The following is a 19763-nucleotide window of genomic DNA, read 5'->3' as shown; positions in this document are numbered from 1 at the left end:
CTAACATTTGTTTTATTCAATATATTTATATTAAGACCTGAACATTTGTTTACACCAATAGATTTAAGATTTTTTAAGGAAACCTAACAACTGTTATATTAAAACTTTTACATTTACACCTTGGTATCTGAAGACAGTTTACACACCAGAACTTATATTTGGAAACTGATATTTGTTGAATCAATAAAAATTAACATTTACACCTTATCATATATCAGTTACAAATATATTTGGGAACTAACACCAGTTGTATTAAACACATTTATACCTAGACCGGACATTTGTTAACATCAATAACAAGTATATTTGGGACCTAATATCCTATAGTTTGTATTTAATACACTAATATCTACCTTAAGCATCTGTTCACATCAGTGCAAATGTAGCATATCGTCGCTGGGCTTCTAAAATGTTGTAAATTACAAATTTTTTAAGAAAAAAATATCTCACAAACAGGCTTTGAAAATTTTGGCAAAATGCATGCTTCCAAAATGTCGTATGTGAACTTGTACAATTTTTTAAATAACAGTGAAATAAAAACTTTGACATTTCTGGATTATCCAAGAACTTAAAGAAATGTACACTTATTTTTTTCTTTCAGCCATTCTACAACAATTTTCAAGTTTTCATACAACATTTTGTAAGCAAACTTTACAAACTACTGACATTGGCAACTTTGTAATATGTCTTATTTCACACATTTTGATTGGTCTAACTGTATGTTATTTTGTAATACAAAAGATTTCCTCCCGCCCAGACCATTGGTGTCAAAAAGTATTTTTACCCAAAAAAGTCATATACGACATTTTAGAAGCCCAGCGACGATATACTTTTAGGACCTAATATCATTTGTATTAAACATATTTATAACTAGAACAAAGCAACTGTTAACAACAGCAGTATGTATTTTGGAACCTTACAATGTTGTGTTAAATGAATTTATTCCTAAACTTGAATATCTGTTAATAATAAACACAGTATTATCTTAATTTGGAACCTAGGTTCCTTTTGTTTCATACAACTTAGCATCTTCTCTAGCCAAAGGTTACTATCCAGTCCTTTCGTCCCCACCCTCGGCAGACTGAGCCAACATTTGAGGTTATAATACTGCTCCATCACTTTATAGTACCAGCCTCCTTTTGTATCATTGTCATCTATAAAAAAGAACCTACCATTCTTTAGTAATAATGCCCTCAGCTGTCTGTCGATTTCATTCTGTTCACCTTCCAATTCTTGTGCCCTGGATCTGTAATTAAATATGTAAATTTGATTACAAATTTCTGTGAAAGTTTTCACGCTTTTATTGCGTACAGTGGTATGAAGATTGTTGTTTGTTGATGTTGTTCATAATTTTCTCGTTTTTCATTTTTTATACAAATAAGATCAATGGTTTTACAATTGTCATATTTTAAGCCCTTTATAGCTTGCTGATGGCCTTACTTTGACCTATAATGGTTTACTTTTTACTTATTATGACTAAAGGATGGCGATTTGTCTCATCAGCACTCATACCATCTTTTTATATCTATTTAAATCTAATTCAAAGTCATGCATTTAAATGTGGTTAGTAATAATATATATCTTGTTCAAGTATAAAACCTAATGGGAATTTATTTGCATCTTAAAAAGTCTAATTGATTTTACATTTAAATTATCTTAAATGAACCATGGCTTCCTATATTCAATTACGTCTATGTCATTGAAGAGACATAATTATATTGTCGATATGTGTGTAGTGAAATTGTTACAATGTATTGTGTTGTTGCTCTACTAAAAAAAAATGAATGACTGACTTTTCATAAAGGTAGTAACTATTCTTCTGTGTACAAAGATTACTGTCAAGAGTTAATTCTCTTACTTACAGATATGTCAAGAGTTATTCCCCTTACTTACAAATAGATCAGATCAGTCTCCTTTCTGACTAGCCCATTCTTATTGTTAACCAATTCAAGAGTTATTCCCCTTACTTACAAATAGATCAGATCAGTCTCCTTTCTGACAAGCTCATTCTTATTGTTTACCAATTCAAGAGTTATTCCCCTTACTTACAAATAGATCAGATCAGCCTCCTTTCTGACAAGCTCATTCTTATTGTTTACCAATTCAAGAGTTATTCCCCTTACTTACAAATAGATCAGATCAGTCTCCTTTCTGACAAGCTCATTCTTATTGTTAACCAATTCAAGATTTATTCCCCTTACTTACAAATAGATCAGATCAGCCTCCTTTCTGACTAGCTCATTCTTATTGTTAACCAATTCAAGAGTTATTCCCCTTACTTACAAATAGATCAGATCAGCCTCCTTTCTGACAAGCTCATTCTTATTGTTAACCAATTCAAGAGTTATTCCCCTTACTTACAAATAGATCAGATCAGCCTCCTTTCTGACTAGCTCATTCTTATTGTTTACCAATTCAAGAGTTATTTCCCTTACTTACAAATAGATCAGATCAGCCTCCTTTCTGACAAGCTCATTCTTATTGTTAACCAATTCAAGAGTTATTCCCCTTACTTACAAATAGATCAGATCAGCCTCCTTTCTGACAAGCTCATTCTTATTGTTAACCAATTCAAGAGTTATTCCCCTTACTTACAAATAGATCAGATCAGCCTCCTTTCTGACAAGCTCATTCTTATTGTTAACAAATTCAAGAGTTATTCCCCTTACTTACAAATAGATCAGATCAGCCTCCTTTCTGACAAGCTCATTCTTATTGTTTACCAATTCAAGATTTATTCCCCTTACTTACAAATAGATCAGATCAGCCTCCTTTCTGACTAGCTCATTCTTATTGTTAACCAATTCTAGAGTTATTTCCCCTACTTACAAATAGATCAGATCAGCCTCCTTTCTGACAAGCTCATTCTTATTGTTAACCAATTCAAGAGTTATTCCCCTTACTTACAAATAGATCAGATCAGCCTCCTTTCTGACTAGCTCATTCTTATTGTTAACCAATTCAAGAGTTATTTCCCCTTACTTACAGATAGATCAGATCAGCCTCCTTTCTGACAAGCTCATTTTTATTGTTAACCAATTCAAACCATTCTACCATCATCTTGTCATCTTCTTCTTCTTGAACTGAAAAACAAAAAATATTATAATGACTCCAAGAATTATAAAAAATTATTTCTTTTATCTCCCCTTAATTGGTCTGTATACTTCAGGATATTATTACTGTCAATAATTTGGCCTATGAAATATATACTGCATTCTGATTAACAATGTTTAAATCATCCAAAAATTATGTAGTATCAACACACTAGATATTAACTTAGATTAAGGTTTTATAAATAAATTTGTCTTTTCAAAGGGAGGTAACTGGAATATAATTAATTATAATCAAAGATTTCTAAGGTATAAATTCTGTTTTTTTTATGACAAATTTTAAGACTTCTTTATTTCATTTTAACCCAAATATTTTGGAGGGGTTGAAAACCATACACTAGAATAGGCAAGAAAAATTGGGGTTGTATAACCAGTCACCACAAATACTGACGATTGTGCACACCGATTAATTCACCAACTACCCTTCACCATATGTTTAATAGTACAACGCAATTCAGAATTAATGTTATAAGCTCTGTTTTTATAGTTAGAATTCATTAGTTTTATTTATTTAATATCAATTATTTTTAAAAATTTGAAAGTTAAAAAAAAAAGGTTTTATACAGCTATAAGTGTTAATTATTAAACAAAAGTTCAAGTTTAAAACTAGAGGCTCTAAAGAGCCTGTGTCGCTCACCTTGGTCTTTTGCATATTAAACAATGGACACAGATAAATTCATGACATAATTGTGTTTTGGTGATAGTGATGTGTTTGTAGATCTTACTTTACTGAACATTCTTGTTGCTACAATTATCTCTATCTATAATGAACTTGGCCCAGTAATTACAGTGGAAAATATTTTCTAAAAATTTACAAAAATTTATGAAAAATGTTAAAAATTAACTATAAAGGGCAATAACTCCTTAAGGGGTCAATTGACTATTTTGGTCATGTAAACTTATTTGTAGATCTTATTTTGCTGAACGTTATTGCTGTATACAGTTTATCTCTATCTATAATAATATTCAAGATAATAACAAAAAACGGCAAAATTTCCTTAAAATTACCAATTCAGGACAGTAACCTAACAACGGGTTGTCCGATCCATGTGAAAACATCAGGGCAGATAGATCTTGACCTGATAAACAATTAAACCCTGTCAGATTTTCTCTTAATGCTTCGGTTTTTGAGTTATAAGCCAAAAACTGCATTTTACCCCTATGTTCTATTATTAGCCGTGGCAGCCATTTTGGTTGATTGGCCAGGTCACGCCACACATTTTTTAAACATGTTACCCCAATGATGATTGTGGCCAAGTTTAAATTTGGCCCAGTAGTTTCAGAGAAGAAGATTTTTGTAAAAGATTACTAAGATTTACGAAAAAATGGTTAAAAATTGACTATAAAGGGCAATAACTCCTTCAGGGGTCAACTGACCATTTTGGTCATGCTGACTTATTGGTAAATCTTACTTTGCTGAACATTATTGCTGTTTACAGTTTATCTCTATCTATAATAATATTCAAGATAATAACCTAAAACAGCAAAATTTCCTTAAAATTACCAATTCAGGGGCAGCAACCCAACAACAGGTTGTCCGATTCATCTGAAAATTTCAGGACAGATAGATCTTGACCTGATAAACACTTTTACCGCATGTCAGATTTGCTCTAAATGCTTTGGTTTTTGAGTTATAAGCCAAAAACTGCATTTTACCCCTATGTTCTATTTTTAGCAATGGCGGCCATCTTGGTTGGTTGGCCGGGTCACGCCACACATTTTTTAAACTAGATACCCCAATGATGATTGTGGCCAAGTTTGGTTTAATTTGGCCCAGTAGTTTCAGAGGAGAAGATTTTTGTAAAAGTTAACGACGACGGACGACGACGGACGACGGACGACGATGACGACGACGGACGACGGACGCCAAGTGATGGGAAAAGCTCACTTGGCCCTTTGGGCCAGGTGAGCTAAAAATGAAGTTACATAAAAACTACAAAAAAAGAAAATCTATTTAATAAATGACTTCTTCTTATCATCAATAATTGTAAATAAATCTGAATTGCTACAAAAATAAGATAAAATCAAGTAAAAACTGTTTACAGGAGTCTTATAAACATAAAAAAAAATCTAAAATAGTGAAAAATTTAATGATAATATAGTGCAAATATGTATTTTTTCATAAATACATTACTAAACCAAATATACTGTCTTTAAATCCATTCCTACATTTTATGAATTTAATCTCTAAACCAAACTAAAATTTCTCTTTTTGCCCATTCCATGCACTAATTTAAAATGTAAAATTTACTGTTAGTGGTTTTCACTGCATACCCACACTGTGAAAGGCTTTTATCTCTTACCCCTGGGAGTAATGTCTAACTCATCTAAGTCTGCAAGGAATGTAATAATGTCAGCATGGTTTGGGTATTGGTGACCTACCAGGAGTTAAGTTCTTCACAAGAAAAAATTCATGCCATTATAACCATTAATTGTTGTTGAAATATTGTCCCCTTTTTTAATATCCAAATTCTACAAGTTTTTAGAGAGATCATGGCAATATCATGGCAATATCATGGCAATGTCATGGCAATATCATGGCAATGTCATGGCAATATCATGGCAATATCATGGCAATGTCATGGCAAAAAGACAAAAATCTCTTCTTGGTAAGAACTTTTCCCTCACATATAGGATTTTTGTTGTTTTGATACATGGGTATTTAACAATGTATATTCACTAGCAAAAAGCTATATGACTAGAATAGCCAACGGAAATGACTAGCAACAAGCAATAATGAAAACATGAAGTACATAATTAGCTACAATCTAGCTTAAAATTTTCAAATAATTGTAATGATCTATTTTAATTCCCTATATTATAACCTTTAAATATAAATCTGTTGAATGAACTTAAACGAGTTCTATAATCACCATTTACAGTATTAATCATGAAAAAATAAGGAAATTTCATCAAATTAATATCAAGGTTTTTCAACGACCCAATAATTCAATTGTTCAGATGAGAAGTATGGTCCTTAAACAATTCAACTCTGACGGTATCATTGGTTACATTGAACAACACTCATTGTTTAAACAGAAAAAGATACATACAAAAATATTACAAAATAAAGTAATGACAGTGAAAAAAGTGACTTGTGAGTCGTGACCCTTGAGCACATTTCTGGACAACTAGAGCTTTTTAAGAACCTGTGTCGCTCACTTTGGTCTATGTGCATATTAATCAAATTACACATATGGATTCATGACAAAATTGTGTTTTGGTGATGTTGATGTGTTTGAAGATCTTACTTTACTGAACATTGTTGCTACTTACAATTTTCTCTATCTATAATAAACTTGGCCCTTTTGTTACGGAGGAAAATATTTTGTAAAAATTTACAAAAAATTTACCAAATTAATGAAAATTGTTAAAAATTGACTATAAAGGGCAATTACTCCTTAAGGGGTCAACTGACCATTTGGTCATGTTAACTTATTTGTAGATCTTACTTTGCTAAACATTATTGCTGTTTACAGTTTATTTCTATCTATAATATTACTCAAAATAATAACCAAAAAACTTCAACATTTAAAAATTACCAATTCGGGGCAGCAACCCAACAACCAGTTGTCCAATTCACCTGAGAATTTCAGGGCAGATAGATCTTGACTTGATAAACAATTTCACCACTGTCAAATTTGATCTAAATGCTTTGGTTTCAGAGTTATAAGCCAAAATCTACATTTTACCCCTATGTTCTATTTTTAGCCATGGCTGCCATCTTGGTTGGTTGGCCGAGTCACAGCACACATTTTTTAAACTAGATACCCTAATAACGATTGTGGCTTAGTTTGAGTAAATTTGGCCCATTAGTCTCAGAAGAGAAGATTTTTGTAGAAGATTACAAAAATTTATGAAAAATTGGTAAAAATGACTATAAAGGGCAATAGCTCCTTAAGGGACCATTTTTGCTTTGGTTTCAGAGTTATAAGCCAAAATCTACATTTTACCCCTATGTTCTATTTTTAGCCATGGCAGCCATCTTGGTTGGTTGGCTGGGTCATTGGACACATTTTTTAAACTAAAAACTCCAATAATGATTGAAGCCAAGTTTGGGTAAATTTGGTCCAGTAGTTTCAGAGGAGAAGATTTTTGTAAAAGTTAACGACGATGGACAACGACGGATGCCAAGTGATGAGAACAGCTCACTTGGCCCTTCGGGCCAGGTGAGCTAAAAAAGTGAAATATCGATATTTCTTTATTTCTTATCAAGACCAGGGATAAACATGAATATTTGTTTTTACCATTTATGCACCCCTACTCAAATTTTCATTTCAAGGTTAAATAAGTATCACATAAAATTAAATCAATTGTATTCAACAACCATTGCCATGAGCAAATGATGAGAGCTACCAAACTTCAAAAAAATATATAAAAATCTGAAATTTTTTTTTGAAATGTCTACCAATCGCTCACTGGTATAACTCAATAAGAAATTTAAATGGGAAATATGCAGAGCATTCCTTTGCTGTAATGTTCTATTAAAGATTTTTGTTCATCCGAATGAAATGTATAACCTTATTATATTAAAAAGCATAATATGACTGATCTGCTTGTTAAGCTGAATGGCTTTGCATTAAATAAGCTGCAGCTTGGTGATGACCTATTACTTAATTTCTATAAGAACTCGAGATGCTTAATGCTCAAGGCACACAAAGTGCAAAAGTTACAACATTTAAAAAATATCATTGAGCAATGTTGAGTAGTTCTTCCATAAATGTCAAAGATCACACAAATTTTACCTTTTGATTCTTGTCAAAAAATTTGTACAATAATAGAACGTTATGAATATTATCAACATTTTAAATATTTATTTTGAATAAACACTGTCTAATTACCACAAACATCTTGAGAATGTATGCTTTTTTTTAATTATTCACCTTCTTATTGAAAGTCTAAAGTCAATTTCAAATCAATATCTACTAGAAATAAGAACACACCATTTTCTCTTCAATTATAAATACTTCTAAATAAAGAACTTCTGAATTTATTCCTGTTATTTTTACATGAATTACACTGCTAAAATTTCCAAGAATATGTGGCAATTTCCCTAAGAAAGTTATTCCTAGACATTAACATCAAAATATGAACATTTCTGAACCTTCTGACAAGAAATCTGATAAATTTTGCAGTAATCTCTGATTTTCCTTTCTACAAATTATGCGGCTAACGTTACTGTCTAAACTTGCTTTTCATATTGCCCAGAAACTGGACTGATTAAAACCCTTTGTTAGTGAAAGTGACTACATATGTTAGTGAACATCTACTCAAGGTCATTACCATAGCAACCGACATTAAATGAAATGATTGGCTTAAGCCGTGTATTACCCTACTGAATCCCAACAATTCCATGGCATGGTTGACTGTGATCTGTTTCAGCGAAAAAAAGCATAATACACATTTATTAATTTGCATGATATAATGATATAATGATTGTTAATTCATATTCATGTTCTATCTTAGTTCTTCAAAAAATTCAAAGTTATATATAAATGACACATTTTGTAAATTCTAGACCAACTTGCAATTTTTGCAAATGGCAAGAATGAACTGTGAATGTGAGTGGCTAAGTTTTCTGTACAGAAAGTTCCTAATCAGCTACAGAAACAGTGCTCTGTACAGGAAGTTACTTGTTATCTGTACAGGGATTTGCTGGTCATCTGTACAGGTAGTTACTGATTAGCTACAAGAACAATGCTCTGTACAGGGAGTTACTTGTCGCATGTACAGGGAATTGCTGGTCATCTGTACAGGTAGTTACTGATCATAGGAACAGTGCTCTGTACAGGGAGTTACTTGTCACCTGTACAGGGAATTGCTGGTCATCTGTACAGGGAGTTACTGATCTGCTTAAGGAAAAATTCAACAAGGTATCAGTAAAGTTTTATACAGTATAACTTTGAATTTACACAGAACATGAACATGAATGAACAATATTTTGACTTTTGACTGCTGATATCTTTAAGTATTTCTGAAAAAAGATAATTATTAGAAATGCTTCTAAAAATATTTTCTCATTAATGATTTCTTGAAAAACTCAACAATCAAAATGATGAAATACAGCATTAGTTAATACTTCCATCTAATTTCCATGGCAACCAATATTTCATGTAATGGCAGAAATTGGCATTTCCAAAGGGTATCTTTAAATTACACTATTGCAACTTGATGTTCTCAAAAAAAGTATTTATGTAGTATTAAAGTTTTGCTTCAAAATATGAAAGGTTTTGATCCGACTACTAATGCTGTATTTTTAATGTGAATTTTGTTAGTTATGATAATGATCTATATACCTTACCTATGTACCACTACAGAGAAAAAGTTTACTAATAATCTCATGTACTAATCTACAGGTGATAGGACTATTCCAGAAATTTTAATATCAACAAGTGATTGTGTTTTTAACATTTTTGTAACATTTTGTCTGTAAGACAATATATTTAATTCAGTATATTTATTATTATCAAGGATTCCATCCATCTTTTCATATTTCAAATTTCAAAATATTTGTTAAATTTTTCTTATTTGTTGTGACTCTTAAATAACAAATTTCCATATTGAAAATGTGAAAATAGTCAAACTGTAAAATATTAGTGAGGGAGGTCTTTCTTTATGGCCATCCAGATATTTTAAGATGTCTTAAGGATAAGACAGGAAAAAACTTATATTATGCAGTATCTATAACAAAAATCTTTTTAATCATTTATATTTTTTTGGGGAAAAAGATGAGATTCTTTTCTACTGCTTTTCAGTTGTATGATTCTAATCATCTACCATGTTTACATATTTTTAGAATAGTCCCAAACAGATATGTGTCTACGTACTGGGAAACAATGTGTATTTCAAGAAGAAAAATTATAACAAACATCCCCTTCAGTCAAATCACAAGATTTTTTCAAGTTCTTTTTCTTAAAGTGATCGACAGTGATTTTAAAACAACTGACTTAAAAAAATTATATCATTTCATATAATAATACAAATTATAGTTCTTTTTTTTCTATCAAATTGTATCTTATCTTTCAAATGATCTAGTAAAGATCAATGTTTTTAAATGAATTGAAGTATTAAGCATCAAATAGCTCACACATGAAGAAAATCTTGGCTACATGTATATAAAAGCTCTTGCCAAACTGACTATAGCCTATGTTAAATAAATATGTGCAATGATAAAGAGCATTAGTAAATTTACAGAAGATACAAATTTCAAATATTCACTCCTAGTAAAATAGAAACACATTTAGAGACATAGTCTTATATTGACAAATAACAAATACTTCTAGATAAGTAGGGTTATGTCCCTTTTTACTATTACTTGGGTATTTTCAGAATGAAAAAGTTTTTCTATAAACTGCTGTCATTATCTTTTCTATTTAATTTAAATTGTTGCTTAATGAATTTGTTTCGTAAAAAAGGTCCTTAAACCACTATATAATACAATTAGTATGCTGCAATGCATTAAACAATGAAGATAATCAATGATTCTAATCACATCAAAAAAGCCATATAAAAATATCTCAACTAAAAAAAAAAATTTGGTCATTCGCTGCAAAACTATATAATCAGAATAAACAACTAGTGTGTTCACATTCAGTTTTGAATTGTAATCATATCTTGATTTATATGTAAATAATGTAGAAATTTAGTGACACAATTTTCCATGTTATATATATTCCAATACAACATGTATATATATATTTAGTATTATTGTATAATATCCCAAACATACAATAAAGATGCATATATGAAAAGTACAGTACACCACAAAAGTGTTAAATTTGTACAAAATGTATATTTTGAGGGTGTTAAAGGTTCTAAAGAGAGTGACGAAGGCTTCCATAAAAAATATATTTCAAAAATACTAACATTCTTATTGATTATCAATAACTACAATTAATAATCGCCCAAATTTCTTTTTCTTCTATAAATAATCAATTAAATGAAAATCACTAAAAAAAATAACCTTTTCTGATTGAATCTTCAAGTTGACGTCCTCTGATCTCCAGTTCTGTAAGTCGAGAATCTATCTGTGTTAACTGTTTCTGTATCTCAGATGGTGATAATCTTCTCTGGTCTCCCTATCATTAAAATATTATAACTTACATGACATAAAAATTTACAATTTTACTTTAGTACAACCATCCAAGTTTTATAATAGAATCTCCATACATGCTTAATTAGGTCATTAGTTTTCTAGTTTGAATTGTTTTACGTTTGTCATTTTATGGCTTTTTTAAGCTGACTATGCGGTATGTGCTTTAAACATTGTTGAAGGCTGTACAATGACCTATAGTTGTTAATTTCTGTGTCATTTGGTCTGTTGTGAAGAGTTATCTTGTGGTATAGCAGGAGCCAGTAGTTCAGTGGTTGTCGCTGGTTCTTATCTGTCATATTTGTTTTTTTTGTAAATTATTTTGTTAAAAGTTAGGCGGTTAGTTATTGAATTGTTTCTCCTTAATTTTATAACTAAATAAACTTACATCTTTTAAGGGTGGAGGAGGTCTGCTTGGTTTGTGTGGTGAACCTGCTTTGGGACTACCATGGATATATGTTGGTGGTCTAGGTGGTTTTAACTTTTCATCTTTTTCTTCCTCCTTTTTGCCTTGTGAGAAATTAAATTTAACATTAACGGAAATTTTCTTTTTATCTTGTAAATTATCTTTGTTATCTTCCTTTTCCGTATGACTTGGAACTGCTGGTAAAATCCTTTTCTGAACATTTGCACTTTCCCGTTTATCGTCTGTGATTTTGATATCAACCCTACTTGGTTTTAAAGGAACACTACTTCTATCATTAGGAAGTTTTGTCTCTTCTTTTGGTCTCATTTGATCTTTGCTAACATCTATTTGTGGCTTTACTTTTTCAGGATCGACATATCCCCCTTTTCTTGCCTCCATTCGTTTTTCAGCTTCTATTTGCCACTGTGGCTTCTGTTCTAATTTAAACTTATCAGACAGTACGTCCACAGTTTTCGGTCTAGGAGACACCTTAGACGTTTCTGTTTTAGGTCTTAAATGTGGATCCTTCTCAAATTGTGTCTTTGAAGTTTCAGAAGTCTTTTTATCAGATAATAAATCTGCTGATTTTGGTCGTACATTTTTATTCTTTTCTAGTTGACGTTTCCATTCAGGAATATCATCATCAGCTTTTGAAACAGTTTTAAGATTAGATTCTTTGTTTCCAGAGTGTTTATTTTGATCACTATCACTGAGAGGCTTTGTCAATATTGCACTTTTCACACGGCCTTTTTGGTCTTTACTTTGATTATCCAGAACCCCAGTTGTGTTTCTCTGATTGAACAAATCTTCACTTGGACTAGTATCACTTGATTTCTGTTTCCTGCGAATGTTGGCAAGATTTGACAACAATCCACCAAGAACTTGTTTGTCATCTTCTTTCGGACTAGGTGTAAACACAACTGCTACCATTTCATTTCTATTTGTGTCATTTTTAGTTAAATCAATGGCTTCCTCCACACTCATTTGTCGTTTGTCACCGTATTTAGGTTTGGATAAAGGTGGAGAAAAGTTTGATGATCTTTGATGTGTAGTTTTTGGAGAAGTTTTATTCTCCTTAGAACTAGAACTAAATTTAGAACTGTCCGACGATGCACTGGAATCTGAGAACGTAGGGGAGAACTGTTTTGCCCGTGGAGAAATAAACACATTACTTCCTCTATCAGGAGAATTAGAATTTTTTGTAGAGCTTACTTCATTTTTAGCACTAGTCTGTGGAGATTTTCTCCCATGAGATGTCAACAGTTCTGATTTTTCTCCCAAATTAACAGTCACTTTAGAACTTGTACCTACAGCATCTGATTCAGGTGATAATAAATTAGATTTGGTTAGTTGTGGAGGGGGTGGTTGTGATGGTAATGGGGGTGGGGATAAAGGGGATATGTCACTACTTGAAGATAATTTCTGTCCATGATTAGAGGACAAAAAGGAACTTTTGCCAGGAGACTTTTCTCTCTTTTTAGATAAAATTCCATTTAATGGTGATTTCTCTTTTTCGTCTCGCCCAGTTCTAGGAGTTGGCACTGGTTTTAACTTGACCTCACTTATTTCACTGGTGTCCATAGGTTCAACATGATTAGTTTTTGGTTTCCTTGGTGACGGAATAGGACTTGTTTTTTTAGTATCTACTTTCGTTTCTAGATTCAATTCTGATGGTCTTTCTTTCTTACTTTTAGCAGCATCCTTTGAAATAGATTTATCACTGATTACTGTTATATCTGGTTTACTAATATCTCTAGTTGTCGACTTAGAACTGATTTTATCATGATTTGCTGTCCCTTTGGATGGGATAGACTCTTCCGTGTCCATTTTCACAATTTTCTTAGCTTCATTTCTCCGTTGCCAAAAATCAGGTTGTTTATTGTCAGATTTTGCAGCCTTATTTGTGTCATTTTCACTTTTAACTTTATCACTCTGTTTCTTTGCTTCATTTTCACTTTTCACTTTGTCGCTAATTTTTTTTAGTTCAGATTTATTGAATACTTTGCTGGTAGGTGAAAGTTCACTATGCCTAAAACAATGCCGATGGAAAAGTTTATTTTTGTCCACATGGCGTTCCATTAAATAAACTTTATCTCCACAGATGTGGCACTTATCTCCCATTGATTGTCGGTCTTTTGACTGAAATTAAATAATTTTATTACAAAACGTTAATAACTAATTTTTAAACAATTCCAGTTTACAAACAAATAAAATACTGTTTTTACATTTCTTAATACACCCTTGTGATTAAAGTTTTGTTAGTGATTTTCTTAAGAAAAACAAGTTCTTAAGCTGTTATTTTCATATTCATTGTCCTTGTGTTGTGTTGTATTGCTTTTAAACTATAATTTGCTTTTTTCATTTGATATCATTCATATATGTTAGTGGAAATTATATATTGTGCAAGCTTTCAAGTTATTTGGGCTGTCCTTTTTTTCTTTTTATGGTGTTTCATCTTATTTTTTATTTGATTGTTCAAATACTTATGTTCTGTTTATATAAATGTTTGTTCTAATTCAAAATCCGTTACATATTCTAATATACTTTTTTGGGGCAAAAATGTGTTTTCAATTTGTTTTCATTACGATTGATGACTGTGTTTTTAACGATTTTAAACTTTATTTCGTCTATCTTATATAATATATATCCTGGTCTGTCTTTTGGTTGTGTGTGTACAAGTTTTTGCTACAGTATTTACTTCTTAATTTGAAAGCTGACTTTTATAATCAAAATCTTCCAGTTGTTGTTTATAAAAAATTTGACTTTAGAAATGTTACTCATGTAGCAGCTCAGTTTGTTCAAATAAATCTAGAAAAAGAATACTTCTCAAACTTCTATTTAGGTGATAAAAAAAAGTCTATTTTGTAACACAACTCCCAGCACCATGGAAATCTTACAGGTGTTCTAGCATTTTGATGACTGGGTGTTAGTCTCTTGGCCTCTGGTCCACCAGGCTCTACATCAGGTTGGTGTCGTTTTGTAGCTACAGCTTTCTTCACCCCTGGACCTCCTACTGCAAAAAAAAACAGGGAAATTTATCTTCAGAAGAAAAATCTGTTTATGGTAGCCATCTTTTTTAGTTTAGTTTAGTATGACATCGATTATCACTGAACTGGTATACATTTTGGTTTAGGGGACAGCTGAAGCAAGCCTCCAGGTGCAGGATTTTCTCTCTGCATTGAAGACCCATCGGTGGCCATGGCTGTTGTCTCTTTGAGAAATTCCCCATTTCCATTCTCAATTTTATCTCTACATTTCTAAGACTTGTGTCAACAAACATAGGTCAAAAGTGTTTCACCGCATGTGAATTTCCCTAAATATTTCATATAAAAACAATTTTTTTTTTTAAAACATTGTCATAAACTTACTTCAGGCTAGATTTGTATTGCAATAAAAAATTCATAATTAAATGTGTGCAGTTTTTTATGGTTATAAGGAAATATTTTCATCAAATTTCAATCAATTCATACAAGAAATAACTAAAGAATTTTTTTTATTAAAACGTGTTTTTAAACAAAATATACAGTGAAATTTTCAAATGGTAAAACACTTTTGAGCCCAGACTCTAGAACATTTTTCTTTTTTAATTTAGGTGGAATTTCAAAATGATACATCATTTTCAATGACTTAAATTTAAATGAACCAATACACACACATGTAGAAGCTATCCTAGAAATTGATATCTATGGTATGCATGTGTTTTTTATCAACACAGAGGTATAATAAAATACTTTTAATTTTTAGCATACTTTGCAATGTGAACCAGATAGATCCCCTTCAGGATTACATTGACCAGTCGAAAATGATGATGATTAAATACAAGCTAAAACTTACAATCCTATTCATGAAGTTGTTGTTTAATAAAAAGTGTTATTTCAACTATGAGTTCATGATTAATAAAAGTCATAATTTGATCAGAAATATCTATTATACAAGCCTATCTTATTTAGAACAATAAATCATTCAGTTTTCCATCTCTGTTTGTTTTATGTTTTGTTAATAAAACATTATTTGTGGTTTGGATATTCAATGTCTTTGACATTTTTCACATCGAGAAAGAATCATACAAAACATATTTCATCTAGTAACCAGTATCAACCAGTATTTACGGACTATGTATAAACCAGAAGGACAGAAGATAAGTATATTAGGAGCTGACATTGGTTGAGTGTTTTTACACCCTGTGATATAGATTCTGACAAGTATAGATCATATATTTAAACTATAAAAAAGAGGTTTTATAAAAGGAATGTGAAAATGGGTTACATTGACCTATTAGATACTTGTATTCAAAACTCAGTAAACGAAACAGAAAATTTTCAGTTTTTTGCAGCAACTTACATATATCAGTGGTAGATCCTGGGTTTGGAACCCCTCCTCACTTTGTTTGGTATGATCAATGCATTTGAATGGGGACATATGGTTGGAAACACCCTTTATCCTGGGTTGGGAACCCTTCCCACTTAAAAATGGCTGGAATCACCCCTGAATATATTATCATATTCCTTTTACAAAATATTTGCCTCCATCACATTGACATTATGTTTTACCACACCATGTGACTTATAACAGCATGACCTGGACTTACACTGAGGTTTATCATGTAGGTTGTTGTAGTATTGAGATACATAGGTGACAACACTGAGTCTGTCAGGAACTTTAATGGCCACCATGTCTGGGGCATCAAGGAATGCTGGAATATTTAACTCTCTTTCGGCAACTTCAAAAGCCTGAAAAAATAAATAATTCATTCTTTCAATCAGTGTTTTACAGCTAATTTCCTAATCTTGTAAAGTACAACTTTGGTAGGCTTGCTTGCTGTTTGTATAAATGTTTACTCAAGCTTTGTTATATAGATTGACATCTTTAAACAATACATATTGGGATATTTTAACCTGTATATATTAAATTTAATTTGTTTGGACCTTATCTTGATTACAATTGTACAATATACAAACACAGCAACCAAGCTAACTGAAAGTCTTGCGCTACATGCATTAGGAAATTAGCTCTAAATTGAAATATGCTGCACTTTTTGCTGTTTCATGTTTTAATAATAATATCAAAGTAAAAAAATTACCTGAGTTTTGCTTTACTTAATTAAGAAACTTTATGTGTAATCTCCATACAATTATTTCATTCATTAAAATCACTGCAAATTAACATATAGATCTAATCATGTTAAATATGCACTTTTTTTTTACAAGTAATCAATCTCATTTCAAGCGAATGAAAAATTTAAACAAATTAAGAAATAAATGATTCAACAATCTAACATTTTTTTCGTTCACACATTTCATGTCTAAGTGTCCTGTGGTTATATGATATGTATAAGGAAATCGTCTTTTTTACCAATGAGCCACATTATGTGAAAAATGTGATGAAACAGATTTAACAACATTCCCTGCTTTATATTTCTTGAATATAAATGCAGTGGTGGATCCAGCGGGAGGGTTCTGGAACCCCCTTTTGTTTTGTATTATGATCAATGCATTTGATTGAGGACAGATGGTACCCCTCCCTAATCCGCGGTTGGGACCCTTCCCCCCCCCCCTTTTTTGAAAATATGGCTGGATCCACCCCTGAATTGTATCTGAAACCAAGAAATTAAACAAGTTTACTTGATGAACATGCTTTCATACATTTCCATGTAAATGGCATTCTCAATAAATAATGGAGGAAGCCAAGGTGTTTATTTGGAACAACTAATTTTTGGCAACTGAGCTATTACATGTATTAGTCATACCAGGAAAACGTTAGTACCTGACATTTTTTTACATGATTTGATGAAATTGTGAACCAATGGGCACCTTGTAGTGACATTTCACTGGTGACATTTTCAGAGTCCTGTCAGGTTTAAAATGTTGACCATGCAACTATCATGGCCATTGCATTATCATGTAAATATATTTTCTATTGTTATTACATTTTTTTTATGCACTTTACTGTACATAAGGTAATTTTGTATTTTTTTAACATCAAACTCTTGTTGAAATAAATTAAATATATTTTAAAAGAACATGTAAATATGTTAATGAATTAACTCTAGAGAAGCAAAGTGTTAATAGATATAAGAAGATACGGTTTGAGTGCCAAATAAGGCCCAATGAGACAACTCTCCATCCAAGTCACAATTTATAAACTGCTATCATATTTGTTTGCAATGTAGAGATAATTTTACACAATGTATCTATAACACTGTTGATGACCATGTTTTAATAAGAGATTAATAAAAAAAACTTCACTAGTATGGATTTCCTTTCATTTATCCTACAAATCATGTTATATAATATTATAAAAAACTATCTGGAATACCAAAATATTTTCACAGATATTTTTTTTGTTCTATTTCTATGTCTATGTCTCGTTTCTCGTTTTTTATATAGATAATAAACTGTTGGTTTTCCTGTTTAAATGGTTTTACACTAGTAATTTTTGAGTGTCCTTTTCAGCTTGCTGTGAAGCGTGAGCCAAGGCTCTGTGTTGAAGACCGTACTTTGACCTATAATGGTTTACTTTTATATATTGTGACTTGGATGGAGAGTTGTCTCATTGGCACTCATACAAAATTTTCTTATATCTATCTACAGCTAGGTGACTTTGTGGTGATTTGTTTTTCATTACTTTTTTACATCATTGATGTATTCTAGGGCTCCAGTATATTATTACCCCTTGAGGTCACAAGGCTGTGTTTAAAAATTGCCTTAAATTGTTGATCATCCGTTAACTTTAACCCAATAAATATTTAGATCATTCTAAAAGTTGCTTTTAAATTAGACATCAGATCACAATGTCCCCCATCAAACACCTCTTGGGTTGCAGGTCTGATTGAACCATGTTCTGTGATACCAGTGGCGGATCCAGAGGGGGGGTTCCGTGGGTTGGAACCCCCCCTTTTTTTGGCCGATCAATGCATTTGAATGGGGACATATAGTTGGAACTCCCCCCCCCCCTTTATCCTGGGTTGGGAACCCCCCTTTTCAAAATGGCTGGATCCGCCCCTGGATACTGCTCTTATGACAGGTGATCAAAACTTGTTTTTATATGATACCTATTTGCAAGTAAAGTAAATTGCTCATGTACCAATAAAATGACCATACTTGTCCATATTTCCATAACTTACCAATTGATTGTTTTCAAATACATTTTCCTTTGACAATGAGTCATAATCTCTGCAATAAAAATTAAAAAAATATTAAAATTGTTATAAGGTAACACTTCAACAGGTTTTACTGAAGAAAACGATAACAATGTTAAGAAAAAGCAAACAATTTGAATTAGGTTTAAACTATCCATTGTTTCTTCTCGTATGTCTATAAGAGACACATCAAAGAACCTTATGAAAGTAAGCCTTCACCTTCCATAAAAGAGAAAAATTTACAGTGAGGCAGTGATATTGTTGGCTTTTTTCAAAACTACCTCTACCCTTTTTTATTGGGAAAATATGCGTAATTTTCATCCAATTGGGAAATTTAGAATAAACCATGAATTTGACTGAAACTTCAATTTACAGACCCCTTTTCAAGAGCCAAACCCTGCTTTGAAATAAGACTCCTTATTGTCAGTGATGATACATAAATAGACCCTCAAATCTGCACATATAGTTATTTTAGGCATTAAAAATGTATAAATGAGTGTTTTTCAGTTTGAATTCATGAACAATTACTACTGAAACTGCACTGTTTGGGAAAAAAGTTGTCTTTTTGGGAATAATTTTGAGCCATTTTTTTTTCAAATTGGGATTCTTCTCCAGGGGAAAAAGCCTTTATTCTCCATTAATTTAAGGCAAACAATATCACTGTGAGGGCATAGTTTATTTCAGTTTACATAAGGAATTATTCATTTCAACTTTTTTTAGTATTTATGTCCTTGACCTTAAAGTCTTAGACCAAGTGCAAAAGGGATTTTCCTTTTATTATATAAATATGTTTGATCACAATACATCCATAAAAGTTTGACATCCCATATGTTTTATTTGGTTCAGCATCCTTAAATTATCTTTCCAACAAATATTTATATATCTAGTTTAAGCCTTGACCTTCAAAATATGTCACCATATATAAAAGGTTGTAATATGAAACATGGTATTTGAAAAAGAATCTGGAAAAGAAAATAAGTGACGACCTAATCTTTAAGACAATGGTAGCGAAACTTT

General features: G+C 31.5%; 1 protein-coding gene across 7 annotated transcripts in view; it reads right to left on the bottom strand.

Moving 5' to 3' along the window:
- Positions 1 to 19763, bottom strand: part of LOC143044961 (uncharacterized) — a 62089-nt gene that overhangs the window by 22428 nt on the left and 19898 nt on the right. For 3 of the 7 annotated variants that reach the window (XM_076217234.1, XM_076217236.1, XM_076217235.1), the window contains exons 4-11: positions 18732 to 18780; positions 16197 to 16338; positions 14506 to 14621; positions 11591 to 13747; positions 11074 to 11188; positions 5414 to 5443; positions 2987 to 3083; positions 1173 to 1246 (exon numbers count right to left, since the gene is read on the bottom strand). In XM_076217234.1, coding sequence (XP_076073349.1) covers positions 1173 to 1246; positions 2987 to 3083; positions 5414 to 5443; positions 11074 to 11188; positions 11591 to 13747; positions 14506 to 14621; positions 16197 to 16338; positions 18732 to 18780 — 2780 coding nt within the window. Of the gene's footprint in view, positions 1 to 1172; positions 1247 to 2986; positions 3084 to 5361; positions 5444 to 8441; positions 8484 to 11073; positions 11189 to 11590; positions 13748 to 14505; positions 14622 to 16196; positions 16339 to 18731; positions 18781 to 19763 lie in introns of those variants that run through there. The other 4 variants (XR_012968823.1, XM_076217237.1, XM_076217240.1 and 1 more) reach the window with 4 other exon arrangements.

This window comes from Mytilus galloprovincialis, chromosome 9, assembly GCF_965363235.1.
Source record: "Mytilus galloprovincialis chromosome 9, xbMytGall1.hap1.1, whole genome shotgun sequence".
Taxonomy (NCBI): Eukaryota; Metazoa; Mollusca; class Bivalvia; order Mytilida; family Mytilidae; genus Mytilus; species Mytilus galloprovincialis.
This window is presented reverse-complemented; position numbering and strand designations above follow the sequence as displayed.